Here is a 22,976-nt window from a genome sequence, read left to right on the forward strand (position 1 = left end):
TTGGAGATGGAGGGTCCGTGTACCTTTTGATCGTCCCTTTTACCGTAAAAACCAGAAAACCAAAACACTCGTTTCTCGTTTTTTGGTTCTAAACGAAAAACGAGAAAACGGCCGCCGACTTCCGTTTTCCCGTTTTGATTTTTACGGTAAATGGGACGATCAAAAGGTACACGGACCCGCCTGCTCAGTTTCTTATGATACTGAAGTGTAACGTTATAATCCAAAGTACATCTGAGGCTTCCACTCCAAGTCGCACTTTCTATATCGTCTTTGCATTCGAAGAGAAACCTGCGTCATTTGAGGGAAAAATGCAAGTAAGTGAAAAATATTTGTATTGCTTAATGTAGTTTTTTTGTGTTAGAAATGTCAGAACTTGCAGAACCGTTTTGATGGACAGAAAGCTGCGCAGTCAGTGGATACACGTACCATCTTATAGCGAAATGAATCAGATGTGTTAATCAGTTGATGCATGGGGGAATATGCAGTAACACGTATTTTAACTAACATGTATCGGCATTCAGTTAACAGGTGTAACGTCAGCCTCTTAGATTCGTTTGCCTGGGCTTGTCTGGACATGTTTGTGTGTAGAATATTTGCTCAAAGTAGAAATTCATTCATCAGACCATAGGGGGCGTTATGCAGCCAGACACAAACCAAATATCATCACATATCAACACAGGTACACGTGACATTTTCTGCCTCTTCCTGCACTGTGAAATTATTTTTGTCTTTGTTGTGATTTTTTGTTTTTTAAAAATTCGAATAAATACAATTGACATTTTCTGAAAATACAAAATGAACCACCCTGTTATCTCGGCTGCAGGATAAGGATCTTTTGTACCCAAGTCTTGCCCGAGAGAGGAGCAGGCACAAGAAGAAGAGGCTGGTGCAGAGTCCCAACTCCTACTTCATGGATGTTAAATGCACGGGTAAGACTGGACCACGAAGATACACGTCATTATTACTACTATATGAGCTGATTCTTTGTTCTCCGCAGGCTGTTACACCATCACCACCATCTTCAGCCATGCACAGACGGTGGTACCGTGTGCAGGCTGCTCTCTGATCCTCTGTCAACCAGCAGGGGGGAAATGCAGACTCACTGAAGGTAAAACACGTTCAGATATTAATGCCGCTCTGCATTTCCCAAATGTGTGAAGGTGTACACATGTTCAAATATGACAACAGTTTTGATTCTGTTCATCTTACAGTTTTGACCGTGATAATATACTGAAGGCTTTTGCTTTTTGTGTGTTTAGGCTGTGCCTTCAGGAAGAAGAAATCCTGAACAGGAAATGGTGCTAAACACCCATGACAGCTGGAAGAATGGACTACAGGTAGAAGTCCTCCATCCTTAGACAAATACATCTGTATCTTGAAAATATGCAGTGGTATGTCATCCCTCCCCCACTGTAGTATATTATACAGTAGAGCGAGAGAGGAGCTATGTACGCTCCAGAAAAACTTAAATCATGAGACAAGACACGCTGTATGATTAGAATGAATAACGTCATTGATCGATTCGATGAAGCACTTTCATGTAGACTAGTTGACTATGTCCATCAATGATAAAAACACCATTTGAATTCCTCAATATGCACACAAAGTCCAATGAGTCATGGTTTCTGTAAAACATTTATTAAGTTGACGTGGGGAAGGGTTGGTGAAAGAAATGTTTAAAAATGACCCCAATCACGTGTGATGCGCTTTTTTTCGTGGGCTCCCATGAGATGAAACCACGATGACCATCACCAACAAAAATAAAACATTTTAAGAAGAAATTGTCTGTGTTGTGTGTGTTCTTTGGTCTTGAGAAGTCCCCGGGCAAAACAAGAAGTTGTGTAAATAAAACAAACCCAAAAATAATCATAGCAATACAATTTCTCAAATACCTAACATTATTCTACTATATACAATAAGTATCCGTGGTTGATGAAGCTTGACTTGAGCTCCAGGTGGTTTTGAGTTCAGCTCGCACATGTAAGACAATATATTGTAAATACTGGCTAAATTATGGCATATTGTTGACAAATAATGAGGAATGTGTCCACGGTCAGGTCAAACGTAGGGAAAGATGGTACAGAAGAAAAAAAAACAAACGTACTGTACATGCTCCACTCTCAGGTTCTGCACATTCCCATACAACAAAATAGAGTAGAAATATTTAGTGAAATGATCTGTGCATTGAAACATGTAGGCCTCAGGAGATCACGGGATTGGCAAAAGAGGCCATTCTTTCTCTAACAAAGTGTTGGGAAGACCCGAGGGACTGGGCAGCATGTGCCTTGACCGGTTTATTCATCAATAGAACCTTTCCATGAGGTCACCCGTCCATTCCACCATCAAATCAAATCAACACGACCAGATTAAGTAAGATAATGCTGAAACAGGCACACGCGAACCATACGTCTGCTGGGTGGCACATCAGAGCCAAAATGTGGCCGCAGCAAAACCCAAAACCATCTGTAGCATGTGTAGTAGGATAATCAGTCAGAGGCTTAATGTATGTGCACGAAAAAAAATGAACCCAGTTTAAGTGGTGCAGGCAGTGACCAAATCAGAGGTTTCTTTGTGTGTGTTATTTGTGGATTTTTTTCTAAATCAGTGGTCAAAAATGATTTCTGGGGAGAATATCTGAAATAATAGCTGGGGATATAAAGATAAGAGAAACAATGGGGTCAAAATTACTTCCCGTCATTAAAAAAAAAGAAGAAAACAAAAGTTGTGCCTTAGAAAAACCCCCATCAAGGACAAGTATTAAGTTAATCCCCCTTCACACTGCAAATAAAGATTTTACAGGTCGATATGTGGAATGGAGTCGAACATTGAAGGAATGTTACATGATGATCTCATCCCCTCCAGCTTCCTCTCCGTGTTTTTATAAGCTGTTCAGTTCCTGCAGGGTCTGGTCCAGGACTTGATGCATACCCAGATTCTCCTCTTTGGCTTTTGCTAATTTTTCTGTAGAGGGGAAAAAAAAAAGAAGAAGAAGAAAAGTGAAAATGTTGAACCTTTAACCATCAGCGATTGATATTTCTCGCGCCATGGCGACGTGTTCTCCTTTATAGGTTTGTCAGCGTCCCTTGTAAAACAGCGCACACAACTGTTCTACTGAACAGATGTTTTGCATAACTATTTTGGTTAAAATTGTGCCACATGCAAACCTCAAACACACCGCTGTGCCTTTCATGCACAAACTGCTGACTGTCATTCTCCGCCAGACGCTGTTAGTAGATTACATTGTGGACGGCTTAAAGGACTCGGGTGCCGTTCCTGATGCCACACGGGTCTTTTTCGTCATAAATGAGTTAGATCTACAACCAAACTACTGTTTCAAAAGGGTCAAAAGGGGATTTCAAGCTGCATTAATTCACACAAAACAAATAAGAGTGTATCTCACCTTGTCCCACATAACCTCCCTGATCATTAGACGTCAAATGTGCACAGCTACACGTTTTTACAAGGTCAGCCTGTTTGTAACCTAATTACAGAATTCCCAGAGTTCATGGTGACGGACTCTGAAGGTTTTGCATCCAGCGTTTTACAAAAGGCAGAACAAAGAAAGCTGTAAAGTAGGAAATAACTTCTTTTTAATTCATCATTTCCTGCATAGAAAGATGGGAAGAAGGCACATACAGTATGATCCACAGTGAGAATATGAATTCGAAGCACAAGACAAGGGAAAAAGGAAAAAGCGAGAGACAGAGAAACGTGTTCAGAGCCTCTACAGAGATGTCATGTCATTGAGGGCGTGGTCCAGCTCCTCACTAATGGCTTTGTACTTCAGCTTCTGGGCATACAGTTCGTCTGCAGGCCACAGGTCGACAGGAAGTACAGGCAGGGTGTCAGGGACAGCGGCGACACAAGCAAGCCAAAAGCAGGACGAGAATGAGAGGCAGGAGGGAGAGGAAGGAGAAGACAAAAAAAAGAAAAAGAAAATAGGTCAGCGTTTAAAAAAAAAAATACAGAAATGCTGGATGGAAGAATGATGGATTTACAATTACGCTCGAGGCTCTGGAGCTCCCGGAGCATTTAAAACCTGCTCTGTCGGTCTCATAAAACTGCTCAGTGGTTTGGAGAAAGACAATGACGGTGACGTAAAAATACCTCCTGAGCACATTGTTAAACGGATCAGGACCAGGGTTGGCCCCTACGAGAAACTGGGCTGCACAACCCGTTTAGAGGTTCATCAGCAAAGTGGAAACAAAGGGGACATGAACGACATGTTCTTACCTTCCAGGTCGTCGATGGACTTTTCCAGTTTGGCCACGCTCCTCTCTGCAAACTCTGCACGGGTTTCAGCCTGACAGAGACACCAAGTAAAGAAAACGTAATCAATGAGTTGGTGATTTAAAAAAAACGATGTATCCACTAGAGGGAGATAGGATACGCTAAAAGAGAGATTTCCATGGATTTGACCCAGAGACAATGCAGTTACTTTGTGTGTGTCTTAGTTTTTTTTTAATCTTCACATTGTAGTGTAGGCTGATATTCAGAAGATTGCTTATTGTTTCCCTCCGTAAAACACACGGTCAAATAGTGAGCTCAGAAGAATCGGGATCTCACCTCCTTCAGTTTGTCTGTCAGAACTTTGATCTCCTCCTCGTACTTGTCTTCTTTTTCTGAGTACTTTTGACGAAAAGACACAGAAAAAAAACATTATTATTATTTTCAGTCGCAGTAATTGCAAACGCATGCTCTCATGCGCTCACAACGCGCGCACAAAGCTCTCGTGTCACACGGGGGGCAACAATGGCACCACTCCCTCCCTGACGAGTGATGCGCAGCGACGGCGCAGAAGAGCCGAGGCGTCGGCGCCGCCTGGGAACAAGTTGTGCAGGGCTCGGGCGGACCAAAAGGAAGCATCGCCACGACTTTCTAAAAAAAAGTCACGTGACAGGTCCGGCGTGCCGTCATCTGGCCTGTCTGTGCCCGGGGAGGAATTTGACGTAGCAAGCGGGAGGAATGCGCTGCAGGTCTGTACTGGCTGCCGTCACCCTCAGGTTTTTTTTTTTTAAAATGAACATTTGTTTACGGCGGCGTGGGGGTGGGGGGGGTTAAATAATCTCGACATGATCGCGTTTGCGTCTGAGAAATAACACGGTTGCGTTGTAAGCGCGGGCCAACGATACAGTTTCAAGGTCTCAGTGCGTTTGGGAGTGTGGTTTCCCTCACTACTCATTTCCACTGAGCCATGAGAACAGGCCCCATGGTGACATGCTGAGAAGAGAGAGGAAGTACATGCTTGTCGCCAGACCGGGTGTTCAGCATTTACTGGTGTATATATACACACACGTGTGTGTATATACTGTAGATTGTTTCATTTCTGAAAGAGAAGGGAAGCAGCTCCATGATCCATCAATATGATTAAAAATTTAGGTTTTACCATTCATGGTTAGGTTTGTCTCTCTCCCAATTTGTGGCTGGCCTTTGCAATAGGCCTGACATTATGTTCATGTGGAACATTGGTGAATAAAAAGAAAAAAAGACGTTTGTTGCAGACTACTGCATTTTTCCTGTGTGGAAAAGCCACACTAATCTGGCATCTTAGGAGGCCAAAAAAAATAAAAAGGAAGTAATACTTATAGCTAAATGTGTATTTTGTCTGCAGGATCCAGTCATCGCCACGCACATCACAATGTGACACTCTCACCTTTTCAGACTGAGCTTCTAAGGACTTCAGGTTGTTGGTCACGTTCTTCAGCTCCTCCTCCAGGTCTGCGGCCTTACTGTAAGGGGGGGGGGGGACACACATGTGCTTGGTTTCAATGTAAGAGCGACAGGCTCGCGTGTATTCATGTCCCTGGTGTGTGTGTGTGTGTGTGTGTGTGTGTGTGTGTGTGTGTGTGTGTGCGTGTGCGTGTGCGTGCTGGGTAGTTTTACCATTCGGAGAGCTCGGCCCTCTCCTCGGCTCTCTCCAGCTCTCCCTCCAGGATCACCAGCTTACGGGCAACCTGGGACAGAAACAAGCGGTGCGACCCGGTCGCAATTGAGACGCAACGGGATCCGAACAGATGAAAGGAAGTCAGGTCAAAGAACGGGACAATCGGAGTGCATCCGAACCAGCCGGGAGTCTCACCTCCTCGTATTTACGGTCGGCCTCCTCTGCGATGTGTTTAGCCTCCTTCAGCTGCATCTCCTGGATCTCCATCTTTTCCTCGTCCTTCGATGCCCGGTTCTCGATCACCTTCATCCCTCTGGTCGGGCAAGATATTAAAACGGGCCATTAATGGGGATGAATACATATTAAAGTTGAACTTTTTTTTCCTCCTCCTCTTTAGCACAAACTGACCTCTCGCTCTCATCTGCGGCCTTCTCAGCCTCCTCCAGCTTCTGCAGCGCTGTGGCCAGCCTCTCCTGGGCTCGGTCCAACTCCTCCTCCACCAGCTGGATCCTACGGTTGAGACCGGCTACATCGCCCTCCGCCTGCGAGGACGAACAAATGAGGAGAGAGAGAGAGAGAGAGAGAGAGATTGTGTCATTCATTGGTTCCATTTGAAACCATCGGAGCGGCGCGTCACCTTTTCACCCCACCATAAAACAGAAAGAGAAGGAAAAAAGGCACAAAGCAGCTCAAAACAATATTAAATACCAAGGCTACTTCAAGGTGTCACATTGGGCATTTCCTTCATGAGCTGTACTTTCTACCTTTGTATTTTAGATCTTTAATTATTAAACAAGACAACATGTCTTTTTAAAAACTGTTAAGTTTAAGCTAATATGTATTTGGGAAAATACTAAGAGAAGTCTTTCCTTCCTAAAGAACGGCCTTTTCAGAGACGTTTCACCTTCGGTGACAGTTTCTATATATCGCTGTACGAGTTGCGCATTATTAGGGAAAATCTAAACTTGTTTGGGGGAAAAACAACGTCTCACCTGTTCAACATTGCCTCTTCTTTTGAAAAAGCGTTACATAAACATTCGGTGCAATGCTTCCGTAAGCACTTCTTATTATGAAAATAATACGGTGCACTGCGAGTGAACTCAAATCTGTGTCGATTCCATCTGTAAGTGAGATGACGTCATCCATTTGTCACATTCTTTAGGGATCGGTAATGTTTCCAAAAAAAAAAATCAATAGTTGTCTCTCTGAAATGGAGACAGCTGGAGGTCCTTGGAGGATCTCCTACAGCAGCAGTCTGGCTGGAGAGTGTGATCGTTTTTTAACATATGAAGGTCACGGGACTTTGGATTTCAATGGAAAGGTTTAGAAAAATTCTCCGGTAGCTTGGATGAATGAGCTTCATCTCATCTGCCTTTGGTAAACAAAGATGTCAACAAAACGGCAGAGAGGGGGGAAAAAAAAGGAGAGCAAACAGACAACTAAACAGGCAGGAGTTGATCCAACAACCACCTCGTAGGGAGCCTGCTCTCAAAACTGGACAGGAACAAAGAAACTGTCCACTGGCACTGGTTTACAACCAGGCAGCTCAGACGTTTCCACTGTCACGATGCCCTGCATAGGTCATTCAGACCCACGCAGGTCGCCTCTCCGTCACTAAAACGAGACACCTGGGGACTCATTAGCCAGCCGCTCAGCCCAGACGCCAGGCCTCCGGTTGGATTGACGGTCCGGGGCGTCTGCTGTTCAGCTCACAGGTACGTGAGTCATTCTGAAAGCATTCGGCGAGATAAAATCATTACCAGAGAGAGAGAGAGAGAGAAAGGAGGAAGGATCGGCATCGAGGACGAAAAAGGGAACACGGAGGGAGGAAGAGCTCAACGGAAAACGAGAATAAAATAGACCTCCTCGTCCATTCTGCGAAGACACTCAACATTTTAGGAAATTAAAGCACGGTTTCCTGCTTGTTGGCCTCTGGCATAGTCTTCTTTTGGAATTTAAGATTTTCTCCCCCCATGTCTCCATGTCATCCTAAACTGCTGACTAGGCAGTCTGTGTCTCTCTCTCTCTCTCTCTCTCTCTCTCTGCTCTCCCAGGTCCTGCCCTGCTGCACCCAGAGCTGCCAGGGGAGGCCGACGATATGAGACAGGAAATGTCTTTCAGACTAGTGTTGACGTGCCTTAAAAAGGCCAGTACTTGATAGCGGAAAAAAAAAAAAAAAAAACACTAATCCAACACGGAATGAATGAAAAGTCCACAATCGGCTTGGACAGCTTGAAACCTCGTCAGCGGCGTCTGTCGGCGCCACGCCGGCGTGGCGGGAAACGTCGAGCCGAACTAAACCGGGGGGGGCCTGAAATAACAGGTACCGTTACTCCCATCAGTGAAGCAACGTGGCGTCTGCCCGGTAACCGACAAAAAAAAAACCATCCGTGGAGCCACACGGCCGCGATGCACGTCCAGACACACACACAGAAAAATAAAGAAAGGTCCTGCGGGCAGCGTGTGTCTGTGGACGCGTGCAGCCCGGCAGGTTTTCCTTCATTCAGGGGGTCGCGGGGAATCCCCTCGCAGACGAGAGACAGCCTTGGGTGAGGAAAACGGGAGTATTTGCACACTGCACGTCTGTAATCTCTGATGCCCCTAGTTCACCCAGCCACAGAAGGTACAGTTGAGAATGCATAACCTACAGCGACATTCACTTACTACATGCCTAGAGCGACACACCGTTTACTTTTCAAAGCTTTTGCAAAAAATGACAGCACGTCAAACTGAGAGCCAGCAAACTTTTATAGTCGAAAAATAGACACTAAACGCTTCTTTAAAAAATGAGGATCTTGAGAAAACAGTGACAGGAAGTCAGCTGCCCAACATTCTTTCATTTCCTCCCTTTGATTATTCTCTCTCTCTTTCTTTCTTTCGGGGCTGGCGTTCTCTCGGTCTCAGGCCGTGCCCCTTCCTCTAGCAACCGCTTTGCATTCTCCGGCTGCCAGGGACGCACCGCCGCCTTATATGGGCAAAACAAACCACAGAGAAGTATCAGGGGGATCGTGACAGTGAGCGCAAAAAGAAAGAAAAAAAAAGCTTGAAAAGCTTCGGAAAAGAAAGATACCGGACGACGAGTATGTAAATATGTGACCCCCCCCCCCCCCGCCTGCTTTCTAAAGAATTTAGTGGCATGTCAGCGACTGCTTGATTGGTTAGTGCCTTGCTAAAGTCAGTGGCTGCACAGGGAGCGTTTTGTTTGTAAAAAAAAAAGCGGGTTTGTGACTTGTTAAATGGGTGGACTGGAGTCTCGGCCGGTTGCATCCCGTCCGTTCCAATCACGGGTAGGGGCACCTTTGTGCATATCCCTCCCCCCCCCCCCCCCAACCTCGTACCAAGTAAACATTCTACCGCGCGACTGCAAGATACAGCACAGGTCCACTGGGAGTGAAGAAATACCTGAGTGTATCAGGAGACCGGATCGAGGACGAGTGAAGGAGGAATCTAATCATCGGGCTGCTTCCAGGGCAGTGGGCTAATGAGCCGCACCATGCTGCTGGGGGTTCAGGGGAAGTTATTCCTGACACAAACTGCTCGACGCGCGCAATCTTTCGCCGTAACGGTCGGGCGTGCGAACAGGCATCGGCCGCACACGACGCACAGGCCCGGCTTGTCATTAGGTGCGATGTGTAAAAAAAAAAAAAGGAGGTCGTTAGGGGATGCCAGACGAGCAGCACAATGGCGTCTCTCTGCGCCAAATGGTTAGTCAAGACTTTCACAGAGAGCTTGAGGTGTTTGCTGCACGTTTTAATACTAAGAGGTTCGTTGAAATATAACAGGAACAAAACATTGCTTTCCCTTGTTGGATTAAGCTCTATCATATTGGCATTTTGGGAAAAATGTGTATTTAATTGCGTGTCTATGAACACCGAGGACGGGGAATTTAACTACAAGATACATTTTTAGTAGTTTATATAACAATACTTTTAACATGCTTACAGATTCTGTTTTGACAAAAAGAAAGCAACTGGCATCCTGTCCATTCTCTAAATGCTACTTAATGACATTATAGCAAATTAAAATCTGCAACCCGCAACCTTGGCCTTAATAATCCGTTAAGCCGCGAGCCACTAACACGGGAGTTTCCTCCAGAATGTCAGCGACTGCCAAAACGTATCAACATGTGGCGGTTATATTTGGAAAGTTGAGCTATTCCCAGGGAGAAAATCCAAAGAAAACAGTAAAACCAGGAAGTTAATCCTTCCACGGAATCTGCACACAGTCTGCTGGAGGCCGACCAGAAAGGGGACGAAACGGGACGAATCCAACGTGAATGTAGAAATGAAGAATGCTGGTACAGAGAGACGGACGAAATCAATCGCTGACGCCTCACCGCTAGCGTCGAGCGGCCTGCTGTCCACACTTTAGATTTACAGTTTAATTATTAAGCCTCCACTGAAGTTTACACCGGGGGGGTGGGTGGGATATAGGTTGACTTGTGTAAACACTGGTTCCGCCACACACTCTAATCTTCCTGCTGATCGGGGCTGGAGCTCAAGGGCAGGAAGCGTTTGGGAGTAGAAGCACAGGAAGTGACCGGACCGGAGCCGGCAGACGGCATCCTGGGAGGGGCGGCTGGTCGTGGCGGAGGGAGGACCTGCTTCGCAAAGCTCGGCCCTCGGTGGAGGTCGTGAGTCACACTTCCCTTTACATCTGGTTATAAATGTGGATCACAGTCCTTATTTCTGCATTCCGCAACAATTATCACCGTGGCAACGCTCCTCAACTTGTAAAAAAGGGGAAATGGATGCTTTCATGTCTCTATTGATATTTTCATCATTTGCTTGCTCGGCTACTCATAAAGTCATTTTTTTCCCAGAAATAAGTACTAAAGACATTATGAAACGTGCCTATTTACAAGGATTCATCCACACCCGGCGGATGCTTTGTTACAAACAACAAATCGTAGATAGAACTAATGCTCTTAACGCATTTGTGTCATTACGTCACACACCTAAACCACGCCCCTTCCAATAGATCCCGCACCACTGAAAGTTTGGACATAAAAAGCGCAAGCTGGACCGTAAAGACGTGTTGCTGAAGCAGCTGCAAGGTTTGTGAATGAAGTACAAACGATCGCATTTGGCCTGACTCTCAACTCTGGAACCTTCAAAAGAAGTAACTGCTGTGAACACTTTGAAGAAGGAACAGCTCATTGAGATGAATAAAAAAAAAAAAAAACCTCTAAAGAAGGTCAAGTGAGCGTTCCGGGCACTTTTCTCTTTAATCTGACAAGGCCGTAAAAGTATTATTGACAGGTTGAGTTGTGTCTCCAGAGGCGTCAAAACAAAACTCGGAAGGACAATCCAATACATTTTCTTTAATTTAGATACGTGGCCAAATGTTGTTGCTTTTTTTTCTTTATGCCTCCACATCACAGACCCAGCAAGGTCCCTGGTTTGATCTCCCCGTGCTCACATGAAGAGAGGTTTTGTGCCACGGAATAACTGCAGGTTTCCCTAATTATTCACATGTGGGACCACACCAACCTCGCCACACAACTGCAGTGCTCTGTTTCACTTTGAATGCACAATGAAAAACAACCTTTAAGCCACACAGTTAACATTTATAGACAGGAATAACCCTTTCGATAAGTTGTTTACATACATCGTAAGGTATAATGTCTCATCAAGTGTTTACTGATTTATTTAACAGCTGTTTAACTCCTCTTCTCAAGCATCCATATGTGGGTGTTAGTATATGCTCAGATAATTATTGGCACTACCATATAATAAGTTGTAACTACGTAAAATATGTCCTTATTAGAGAAGAAAATACATTAAACGTCCTTATATCTATGTTTGAATACTCCTCATAAATGAAATAGTAGTAATAGTTAATTTTTCAAATGAGAAGTGAAGGATTGCAACCTTCTTGTATAATGCTCTCCTATGTTGTAGGCCATCTCCTAATAATGAGGGTTAGGTGTTAGAGACAAGTGTTTCTTGTGGAAATATCGCAACGCGCGTTGCACACATCGGTTGGAAATTCAAATTTTTTTGATGCGGTGTCGTGATGAACCTTTAATGTGATGTGAGGTGAAGGCTTCACTCGCAGCACCACCAGAAACACGAGTGATCTACTCGTTGGAGGCTTTTTGACTCGGCGTGCCCGCAGGTTGGAGATTCCCCTGAACCAAAGCAATATTTAGAAAAAGGCCACGTCGGACAGAAGGCCACCGCAAGCCTGAACTGAACGACTGAAATGACTCCAAATGAATATTTACTGACGTCATCGATGCGAATAGACATTGCCTGTCGCCTAATGGGTGGTTTGTAACAAAAGGGATGAGTCCTACAGCACGCCAGCCCCTTTCATCATTGCAGCTACCATATCTTTACAGCCACAACCCCCCCCCCTCCCCCCTCCTGGAGTCTGTCTACCTCTCCGGTCATTAAGCAGCTCCTATGCAAAGGATAAGGCACCGAGCGCCATAAAGCAGCACGTGAAACAGGTCAAGACTGTTACATAACTCTGCTGTTAAGCATTTTTCTTTTTTTTTTTTTCCTTTCCTGGAATCCAGTGTCTGCCTTTTATGTGTAAAGTTTCAATACTCTGAGGTGGACACAGAGTCAAGAGAGTGATAAACACAATAGACAGAAACATCTGTAGGACTTTGTTTTAGCAAATAGCAAAAGTTTAGAAGTTTACAACTTCCTAGAATCTAAAAAAGGGACAATTCCAAAACATCTCGTCTTGTCCAAGACCCCAAAAGGTTCCGTCTATTATCATGGGAATATATTAATCCTTCAGGATTAACAAATAATCAAAACTGTTGCCTATTCACTTCACTCAACTCATTTAGCGAGAAACGGTTCCAGCTCCAGCTGGAAAAAAAGGCCGTTTTTCCAGACTATTCCCCTTGAATCGCTAATAACAGAGTAGGCATACTTTTAAGTATACGTGCCCTTCATTTTCCTCTCCTCGGTGGGAGCAGGGTGGTGTGGCGGCTGGGCAGCGGACCAAGCAGCTGCTGCTGCGGCACACACCCGCCCCGCTGAAGTGCCCCTGAGCAAAGAAGCGAGCGAGCGAGCGAGAAGTTCATTTCCCTGGGGAGTTACAGCCTAATTCCCCCCCCTTAACCTCTAAAAGCTGCTAAAGGAACTCGTTACAAAGTAGTTACACGTATAAACACGCTGAAGGAGGAACATTCTTCAGAAGCAAACGGATCTTAAATGAATGGTTCGGTGGGTTCGACGGTGTCTACGTGTTCTACGTCGTTCATAGTGGTTCTACAGCGGATGGCACTGCGCATGCGCAAACGACCTGCAGGAATCCAAAACTTTTTTCTTTTTTCCCCCCCCCTTCATTGCAGACCAACGCCTTGCATTGTGGCACAATCACGCCCGCGAATGAATCAATGGCACGAACGGTCCCTTTTCTTTTTTTTAAAAGACAGTAATTAACATTATGGAGGGGGGGGGGAGAGAAAAACGTCCCGACAGGTGACAAACAAAAAAGACCTTAGAGGAAAAGTAGGCGCAGAGAGTATTTGATTTTTGTCTCACTTTCTCTCGCAGCTCCCGTTCACTGTCCAGCTCTCTCTGCAGGACCTGAGCTCGGTCCTCCGCGTCGTCGGCCTGCTGCTGCAAACACTGAATCTTCCTCTTCACGGCATCCAGAGAGTTCAGACCTGCCATCGTGGACCGTTTCACTCACTGAATGCGCGACTACGCGTTGAGGCGGGGAGGACAAATGCTGTTTTTCTTTCTTTTAAAAAAAAGCTTTTGTTCTATATTAGAAGAACGCGACGAGTTACTTTGGTCGTTGGTGTTAAAAATGAAAAATAAGAGACGAAGCCCGATGTAGGTCCGGGGGGGGGGGGGGGGGGGCAAAGTCTCTGGAATGTAAAAAAGGAGTCGCTCAAGTGCAAGAAAAGTGATATAACCAGGAAGTCACGCTGCCCAGGTGTTCTCCGAGTGGTTCTTCTGGCCGGCGGGAATGACGCGTTGTGGCGGCGGATAGAAAGTCGTCTTCGGGAATGTTGCAGTATTTTGTTGTTGGGGTTTTTTTTTTTTTTTTTGGTCCGCACTGGAGTTTGAGGAGAAGGATTAGAAAAGCTGCGCGGTGAGGAGCGCGGAGAGCGACCAGACTGTAGAGGAGGAGGAGGAGGAGGAGGAGGAGAGGGATGATCGCGATGATGAGGTCACAGAGGGCGGGGCCTAGTGTCTTGCAGTGAGTTTGATGGTGCGCGCGCGAGTGTGTGTGCGCGCGCGTCAAAGCTGATCCCTGTGACTGATCGTTGCTCCGTTGACTTTCAGAAGAACAAAGGGAAAAGATGAGTGATTTTCACATAAAAAAGGCCCCAGTGGTCACAGTTAAGATGTGCCGCACAAACGTGATCTCACTTTAGAGACTCTTTAAAGTTGGTAATTGCAGCATATTATGTGTATAATGTGTAATTGGATGCTGAAAGGGGTTGGGATATCACCCGTTACTCTCCTCATTGCATTCTTTGTTATTATCAGCCTCACATCCAGTGAAATATTGAAACTAAAGTTCAAAATGTCTCGTGTAACACCTCGTTAGCCTCAGGACGGGTTTCTCCTGATTACTCATCCATCTCACCTGAATCCAATCTCTACCCCTGGTGCCTCCCTCTGTCAACCCCACACATGTAAACCTGCTTCCCCTGTCAGCTTGTAGCTGTTATTCCCTGTGAGCACTCGGCTTCGTGATTTGGATTTGGTTCCCTGTCCTGACTGATCACCTGTGTGTGAGACATCCCACTGTCATCCTTGCGTCACTGTCTGTTTGCACTCGAGTCTCTGCGCTGCCTCTCAGGCCTTTTACATTCATGTGTGTCTTTTTTTTCCATTCACAATAAAGTTGAGTCAGTATCCGTTATTGCTGAAATAATAATTTTAGTATGTCAGAATGCAGGACATACTAAGCAATGATGTAGGCGAACAATCATTCCCCCCCCCCCCCCTCTCCTCCCCCTGCCTGCTGGCAGATGAAGCTCATTGCGTTGGGTGTAAATCACATCTATGAAGCATCTCTCGGCCCGTGTTGACCCTTTCGGTTTCCCATGCACACGATCGGCCTTGTGACGAGCTGCCCTGGCCAGCAGATCTCAGCTCTGTTCCAGCGCAAATTCGCTCCTTCAACCGTGAAGAAGGAGAAGAAGAAGAAAAATCCCTCTCGACCGATCGCATCTGTTGTTTCGAGCCCCCGCCCGTCCAATTTGCCCCCTTGTGCCCGGAAAGCCCGGGAGCATTGATTTCATTAGACACGGGAGTGTGGGGCTTTCTGTTTGCCTTGGCCGCATTCCTCACATTCCCAAGCCCCCCCCCCCCCCCCCTCCCTCTCCCCCCTTCCCCTCTTCGGCTGCTCTCTGCTTTCTCTGCCCAAAGTCCAGCTTTCCCCTCAGACGGTAACTGTTGCCTCCGTGATCGCTGGTATTAATACCTGTATTCAAACCACTGCACATGGTGCCCCCCCACGCCCCCCACCCCGTCCCTCACTTTCACTATAAACCATCAGCTTGTGATCGCTCCCCAAAGACAGACACGGGGAGCCGTGGTGACCCACATATCGGCACCACGGGTCAACGGCGCGGGGGGAGACATTACTAATGAATCCAAACTGTTGGCGGAGGTATTTGGCTCACTGTTCTGGTTTCCCAGCTCCCCCCCCCCCACCCCCACCCCCTCCCTCTCCCCCCAGGTCTCCGATCTGGCCGGCCTCTTTTCTGCGTGAATTGAGATGTGTAATGACTCGACTGCTGCCTCTAATAAGCGCCATGTGGAGGGGGATCCACTGAAGGTGGAGGCGACTTCACTAGCTGGAAATGTCGCTGTGAGAGTGCGGGACCTCAGCGTAGACGCATTAAACGTCTCATTTTAATGCAGAACGCAGGGAGCGGAAGCTTCACCTAGTCCACCTCAAACCACAACACATGCTTTTTTTTCCTCGAGGCCCAGGCGAACGAGTGAAGGCTCCACGGAGCTGTTCTGAGGTTATTTGGTCACCGCGAGAGGATAATCCGGCGTGTCTCAGCCCCCCGTGTGTCAGACACTTCCCTTCTCTTTGTTCACAGTACAACGCTGCATTTCCCTGGGATATCCTCCACAAGGCCTCAAACAATACACCGTCTTGGTTGCAGCTGGGAGGGTTTTTGTTTTCGCGATCCTTCCCCCATGCACGGTTTACTTAGTACTTAGTAACCTTAGTATCACTATGTTAAGCATCTTTTAATTCTTAGTATGAACTATGGACACACACACACACACACACACACAGAAAAGTAAACAAACGTGCCTGTACACAGATGCATTAATCTTCCCCTTACAGATCTGCTGCGCTGTGGTGTTGCCCAAAATCCAAAATATGATATTGCCTCTCAGATTGCAGCTGATTGGCCAACAGCAAAATTTACATTTCTAATGTTCCGCTAAATTTACAGAAATTTTACAAACAGACGTGACGATGAACCATTAGTCTGGGTCTGATGATGACATGACTGTTGATTGATCAACGGATTGATTATAAATTCACAATGGATTTTCTCAGTGGCCAAAGTAAAAATAATACAGTGTAAAAATACTCTTGCAAGTAAAGTTCCAGCATTACAACAAGTACTAAATGTGAAATAAAAACCGAAGGCTTTAAGGGGACCACGGTGGAGGCAAAAAACTACAGTTTTCTGAATAGAAAGCTGGGAAGAAATAATCTTACCAGACCTCCTCTCTGCTCCAGGCTTGTGGCTCAATGCTCAGCAGCATAGTACCAGACGCTGATTGATCGATTCACAGTTGATCTACAACTTCTGGATGAATGCGTTTTAGGGGCAAATATTTCTTTTAGAAATATAGATGAAATGAAGTAGCATATCATAGTAAACCTACAAGTACCTTAAATAGTTCAAATAAAGTGCGGTATTTGGGAAAGTGTGGTTATATTCCTACACTAGACATCAACATCTACAACGAGATGAGACAGAAAGTAGGTCCGTGTGGATGAATACATGCGATGAAACAGCAACATCCCGCTGTTGTCATTACAGCAAAGTCTGCATGTACACAGACAGTAAGCTTCATGCTCCTGGCAGGGAGGATGCAGATAAACTCTTGAGCCTCATGATTGAAAACACAGCTGTTAGAAGACACCTGGGACCGTGGGCCTAGTGTGTGTGTGTGTGTGTGTGTGTTTGGTTGAGGGGGGTTACGGTTTATCAATGTGCTCATCTTTCAGGACTGGCCGCACAGGAATGTAACGTGTCTGAAATGCTCCGGAACCATTCGCTGTGGATCAAAGTAAACCCACAGCTGGTGCTGGCTCAGAACCACCCAGCTGTGGAAAGGTGAGCTCTGGCTTTCAGCGGTGCCACGGCAACGAAAGAAGCTTATCATCACTGAACAGTAGAAGCCTCTTGTTAATATTTACTGTCTTGGAAAGGATGCTATCGGACTGTATCTAATGATCTTTACTCTAAAGGAATGCAATTGCATTTTAATTTTCAGTCAGGTGAGGTGAAACATTGAACCCCCCCCCCCCTCTTACGTCTGCAGCTTTCTTCTCGGACAGTTCCAGTTTCTCCTGAGCATCCTTCAGGCCCTCGGAGAATTTGTCCAGTTCGTCCTCTGTCTGCTTCATCTTCTTCTGGAGGTCCATCAGCTCATCCTCCAGCTGCAACGGGAGCTTCTGTTAGTCCAGCTTTTGCAATCACAACAACAGTGGACTTATACTGTCATTATTCGGTCTGATGGGATGTCACTGAGGGCCATTAATGTGTGTTGAATTGAGGCGGGAAGGCATTTAGACGCTGATTTGAAAGCGTAATTGTTTTTTATTATGTTTCATTATCATGTTTTCGGATGGGGATGGTTGACTCTCAGTCTCTCGTGACGTGACCCAGGTATGCAAAGCAAAATCCCCTCTCTCTCTTTCTCTCTCTCTCTCCCTCTCTCTCTCGCACACAGACACCTACACACTCACAGGTTGAAGTGTTCCCCCTAATCAGTGACCCCCCCTCCCCCCTCCTATTCCAGAGGCCCCATGAAGTACTTCTGATAAACCAACCCATTCTCTCCTGCTGTCTAAAAATACAGCTGCTATCAGTTGGATGACACAGACGCCTGAGACCATGGAGCTAATAAATTTGTGTGTGTTTAATCTCCCGTGTGTGTGTGTCCGCTTGTATCCATTTGCATGCCTCTCGTCTGTGTGTGTGTGTGTGTGTGTTGTCTCCCCCTTGTTGGATGCACCTGTCAAAGAGGCTTTACGACACACAAATGCTCCATAAACTTTCTTTAAAATGGTCCCGGAGGGAGCGTGACTCACTTTTTCCTCTCAAGAGACCAGGCCCTGATTTGGGGTGGTCACATCACATTTGATGCACTTTCTTCCAGCCTCATTGTAAACAGCTCTAACGGAGACTTAGCTGTGTTACTCTCAGTTTGTTTGGGATGCCCCGGATGAGTTCTTGATTTTAGGTGCTAATCTTTCGCTGGACATGAGGTACAAGATTATGTAACAGAAAATGGAGACTCTATTGTAAAGGTTGTGGAAGTGTTGCCTGGCCTTTTAAGGAGGTGTTGGTGCTGCCCGCAGCCTAATGTTACAAAAAAAATGTTGGATTTACCATCAAGTCTTGGAGCCATGGCAAAAACAACCATGTAATATTATGTTAACAGGCAATAAAACAATACATGATCTGTGAGGAATGTAGTTTAGATAAATGTGTTTACAGAAAGATCCATAAAGGCATGTGTGGTATAATAACAGTATTATATAAAGAGTATATTCTTTCAAGGAAAACCCTAACTATGCCTTAAGAATTTAATTTTTTCTATTGGACCAACATTAACAAATAGGATTTAATTTTACCTCTAATCTTTTTGGGTCGTCTGGCAGCTAATTAGTACAACTTTAATGTTACTAGTATTAGTATTTTTTTAAGTGATCGAAAACACCGAAAACTTTGGAAACTTTGTCCCGACTACTGACCCTTGCATCACTTTATTTTTGTCCTCTTTCATTCCCACCTGCTTGCATTTGTCCTCTGCTGCCTTCTTGTCCGTCTCTGCCTGCTCCGCCCGGTCGATGGCGTTCTCCTTGTCCAGTTTCAGCATCTGCATCTTCTTCTTGATGGCCTCCATGGTGGCTGCTCGGTCGGATCTCCCTCTCTGAGATGGGAAACTTGGGCAGCCTCAAAAAGCTCTAACCTCCTGTTGTGTGGAGACGTGTGGGAGATTCTGTCTCACGTACGGTACTGGGCAGAGCTGGAGTCCAACAAGGCTGCAGAGAAAGAGAGAAAGAGAGACAGCAGAAAGTAGGAAGGAGAAAGAAAGAGCTGTGAGGGAGATGGAGAGCTGAGCCCTATATGGGTAGTTATTTAAACTGCAAGAGAACCTGCCTCCAGCCTCCGATCGCCCCCCCCCCCCCCCCCCATCTCCAGCCATGATCTCAACCCTCCCTCCCTCTTTTCATCCCTTCTCTTCATCCTCTCCATCCATCGCTCCTTCACTCAACACTCTGCTTCCACTCCCTGACTATCACTCTGTCTGACACACACACACACACACACTCCACCCTATCATCCAGGGTCTCTCTGAGGACCGGTCTGGCTTCTTCACTCACTCTTCCAATGTTGCCGATCTCCTTATTTGGGTTGTTATGTTTTCAGTGAGAGCCGCAGGTCAGACAGGAGAGAGAGAGAGAGAGAGAGGGAGAAAGAGAGAGTCCTGTGTCCACATTTAACCTCCTGTCAATGGGTGAGGAGCCCTGCTAGCACACAGCATCTCACACAGAGTGTATGTTAGAGCGTGAGCGAGGGAGAGCTTAACATGCAAAGTAGAGATAGAGGGAAGGCCAGTTTGCAAGATAAAAACTGTTTTAATATTTGGGCATTAAAGCTAAAGGTGTTGCCCTGCCAGGGTTTCAGTATTATGTCAAGGAGTCTGGATCCACCTAAACTGAGATTAGTGTATTTGCAGAATGGTGGTACATACTCTCACATCTTGCAAATGTTTGCCTCCATCATGGTGCCACGGAGCTGTGTGGCTTTTATGACAGTGTCATGAAATTCAGGCAGCTTCTGCCAACTTGTGACACACAAGAATGTGTCAGAAGTTGTGAGAGCTTGTGAAACACAGTCTGTAATCTGACCCCCTGCAGCTCTGTTCACCTCATATTTGAGTTTGATGAGTGAGGGATGAAAAGCAGACTAAGAATTAGAGTTTATGTGGACAATGGAGACAAGTGTCCACGGTTTCTCACGGAGGTGGACGGCCCTCACAGGAGGAGATCCATTGTTATGATTGTACAAAAAGACACGTACTACCACGACTGGCTCGCGGCTCCTGCAAATTGATCAAAAACTGTGTGAAAAACAACTTGCTAATTTCAAAGTGTGATTATTATTATTATATTATTCATCTATAATTTCTAAAACAATTTTCCCAATTTACAACTGAAGAATGTCCTAATTAATATAGATTTTACTAGTAAGCTAACCATATGAAGCTGTAGCATAACTTACAAAATGACTCTGTTTTTAGAGAGCTGGATACTAAATGAAAATCCATTTAAATGTAGGTAAATGTTAGTATGTAAACAATGAGAAAAATGCAGTTTTGGTCAACAGCATTGAATTAAAATGAAATGCTAAGCTTGGCTTACATTATTAGCATTAACGTTTTGTCATTGTCAAACTTCTCATTATACCTGACCAATGGTGTTATTTGTTGGTTTCTGCTCACTCATTTTTTTGCATTCACAACGATGTGTGCAGGTCAGTATCAGCCGCATCTTTGGTTAATTATTAATTGGGTTGGGAACACCAAACGTCTACAGGGAGTCTATCGCTCGTGTTCTGCCTCTGGCTACGGTCATGGAAGTATAGAAGAGATCGAGATACACTACCACATTGTTCACTTTTTCACATCCATGCCTTCAGGGCTTTCTGCCAGCAATCTCTTTAGACAACAAACCCTTTTGGTAAAGGTTCAGAAAAAGATCACGGTTCTGGTTCTAATAAACCCATTCTGGCAGAAAACGCCTTCCATGTGCGTTGAGGCCCTTTCAGTCAGAACCGTTTCAAGTGGGCGTAGCGCTGGTTATAAAAATGAGAGTGTGTCATGTGATAAACACCTATAATAAATCTACATTTTGTATCATTCCAAGACAGATGTTTGGAATGTGACAGGATGTACCGATACAGATGTAGAGGGTGCATTGCATAACAGAGGCCCTGTTTACAAGGATGAGTTATGATCAGTGGAGCACAGACCTTCTGACGGGCCTCTGACTGCCTCGTTCAATCCACGATACACATTGGGTTTTGATTTGAAAGCATCTGCTCTCTTTGCATTCAGAAGGACGATCCAGAACGAGGTAAATGGCCAATATCCTAAAGAAATTTCTCAATAAGGTTTTATTAGGAGGAAAATTGCTGTGGAGCGCAAAGAAAAGCCCTCCTGAAACTGCAGCGTTTTCAGCTGCTTGTGTGAGTTACTGTCACTGGAAAGAAAAAGAATCAGGGAGCAATATCGCATAATCATCCATCTAGCTACATTTTTCTGGTCAAACGATTGGCCCAGAACAACATAACTAACTTTTGCTCGGACTGTGGCAGCATTTCAAGGTTTTGTTGGTGCTTTACTAATGGGAGCTCTCTTGGCTTCAACGGGGTACGTAACGCTTTAAAAGGTAGTGTGATCCAAGATCATCATTCAAAAGGTTTTGTAGTGTTTTGGTAGAATGATTCTTGTGGTTTGGATCTGTTTCGATTCATAAACTATTCTCCCACATGGGTCTTTTTGCCTAGGCAGGACAAATGAAAATCAGATTCATAAGATTTGGATTAAACCAGCTTAAGCAGCTTCATGTCAGACTGTTTGCAACTTTCATGGAAATACATCCCTCATAGTTGGGCTGGAAGAAAAATCCCGAAAATTCAGTAGGAAAGTTGTCAGGTTGTCTTCGGTGGGGACCAGGAAATGGACAAAATGTCAAAATGGCATCAAGGCCTCCAATAGATTTCCGTCTGGACCTAATGGCATTACAAATAAAACGCAGGGGTCCCGAGTATGAAAGTTTTACGCTATGGAATATAAAAGAATTGTTTCTTCATAGGGATCCTGTTACTATAGTATTTTCTGGTAGGGATCTATTAAATCTGTTGCTCTCCAACATGCGCTTTACAAAAGTTGTCGCTCTCAGAGTAATTTCAGACCATAGTTTAGTGCTCTTCAAAATCCTCCGCCAACGTTCCAAGTACGCTTTCACGCACTTCCTCAGCCACAGAAATTCTGCGGATTGGGCCAGACTAAACATGAGGATATTTTTCAAATGCTCGTTCGGGCCGCCAATCGCAGTCTAGGCTTTGGATTTATGAGGGAAAGGGGAGGATATTGGAGAGGATGAGGAAGTGGCAGAGCAGGAAGACTCTGAAAAGGAGGACTGAAAGCTAAACAGAATCACGCTTTTAGTACGATTGAAAAAACACAAGGGTCCTCTTTGTACGGGGGGTGCGTGTGTTAACTCCTTGGGCCTCGGGGGTGGGGGGGGGGGGGGGGGGGGGTTAATATACGTCATTACTCACCTAGACAGCACACCACCTGGACTCTGGTGACACACATCATAGCTAACCAACCCGAGGTTATATTTTATGTCTGAACACCTCGCCCGAGGGCGAGTGCAGTGATGTCGTGACGTGATGTCACGGGGCGTTCTGTTTCATAATTACACCATTTACATTTAATCCTTATCGTATCATCAGAAAATGTGCATCTGTGCAATTGAACCACGTAAAAAATTAACCTCGTGAATGTGTCGTTGGGCGCAATTTTAAATGGAAAACTGCCAAAAAAACAGGTCTCCCGACTTGTTTATAATCAGCTCACAATAAGTCAACATGTTGACAGGGAAGTGTTGTCACCTGGAGAAATAAACCTGCAGATCGGGTTCAGATAGTAAGGATTTAATCACCGAGTTTAAACAGGAATGCGGTTGCTTGCATGTGAAGTGGTGAGGCCACAAAGCGTCACGTATTCTGTTGTTGAAGGCCTCTTTAATCCCTCGGAGTCTAATACGCAGTGACTTAAACCATCTTGCGGCCCTGGTGGATCCTGACAACAACCTT

The 22,976-nt window shown here is 45.4% G+C and overlaps 2 protein-coding genes across 4 annotated transcripts; one reads left to right on the plus strand and one right to left on the minus strand.

Moving 5' to 3' along the window:
* The first annotated feature begins 10 nt into the window (after positions 1-10).
* On the plus strand, positions 11-1,623 carry LOC119217256 (small ribosomal subunit protein eS27-like). The gene is made up of 4 exons (XM_037470761.2): positions 11-314; positions 824-929; positions 998-1,108; positions 1,260-1,623. The coding sequence occupies exons 1-4, from the start codon at positions 195-197 to the stop codon at positions 1,286-1,288; spliced, it is 366 nt and encodes a 121-aa protein (XP_037326658.2). The 5' UTR covers positions 11-194; the 3' UTR covers positions 1,289-1,623.
* Positions 1,617-19,177, minus strand: tpm4a (tropomyosin 4a). Of its 3 annotated transcripts, none has more exons than XM_037470756.2 (9): positions 18,877-19,167; positions 17,393-17,518; positions 6,293-6,426; positions 6,080-6,197; positions 5,884-5,954; positions 5,654-5,729; positions 4,567-4,629; positions 4,234-4,303; positions 1,617-2,961 (listed from the first exon to the last, which is right to left on the minus strand). In XM_037470756.2, the coding sequence occupies exons 1-9, from the start codon at positions 18,988-18,990 to the stop codon at positions 2,879-2,881; spliced, it is 855 nt and encodes a 284-aa protein (XP_037326653.1). In that variant the 5' UTR covers positions 18,991-19,167; the 3' UTR covers positions 1,617-2,878. The 3 variants fall into 3 exon arrangements, with proteins under 3 accessions (XP_037326653.1, XP_037326654.1, XP_062419618.1); XM_062563634.1 differs by lacking the exon at positions 1,617-2,961 and adding an exon at positions 3,710-3,807 and having other exon boundaries at positions 18,877-19,177; XM_037470757.2 differs by lacking the exons at positions 17,393-17,518; positions 18,877-19,167 and adding an exon at positions 13,396-13,976.
* Positions 19,178-22,976: the final 3,799 nt, after the last annotated feature.

This window comes from Pungitius pungitius, chromosome 7 (genome assembly GCF_949316345.1).
Source record: "Pungitius pungitius chromosome 7, fPunPun2.1, whole genome shotgun sequence".
NCBI classification, from domain to species: domain Eukaryota; kingdom Metazoa; phylum Chordata; class Actinopteri; order Perciformes; family Gasterosteidae; genus Pungitius; species Pungitius pungitius.

Excerpts from the sequence above, each read along its gene's own strand:
- LOC119217256 (XM_037470761.2), top strand. The coding sequence starts at position 195 with ATGATACTGAAGTGTAACGTTATAATCCAAAGTACATCTGAGGCTTCC. Across the intron at positions 315-823 it reads CATTTGAGGGAAAAATGCAA|GATAAGGATCTTTTGTACCC; the intron begins GTAAGTGAAAAA and ends TCTCGGCTGCAG. Across the intron at positions 930-997 it reads CATGGATGTTAAATGCACGG|GCTGTTACACCATCACCACC; the intron begins GTAAGACTGGAC and ends TGTTCTCCGCAG.
- tpm4a (XM_037470756.2), bottom strand. The coding sequence starts at position 18,990 with ATGGAGGCCATCAAGAAGAAGATGCAGATGCTGAAACTGGACAAGGAG. Across the intron at positions 17,519-18,876 it reads CAGAGGACAAATGCAAGCAG|CTGGAGGATGAGCTGATGGA; the intron begins GTGGGAATGAAA and ends CTCCCGTTGCAG. Across the intron at positions 5,955-6,079 it reads CCGACCGTAAATACGAGGAG|GTTGCCCGTAAGCTGGTGAT; the intron begins GTGAGACTCCCG and ends TTTCTGTCCCAG.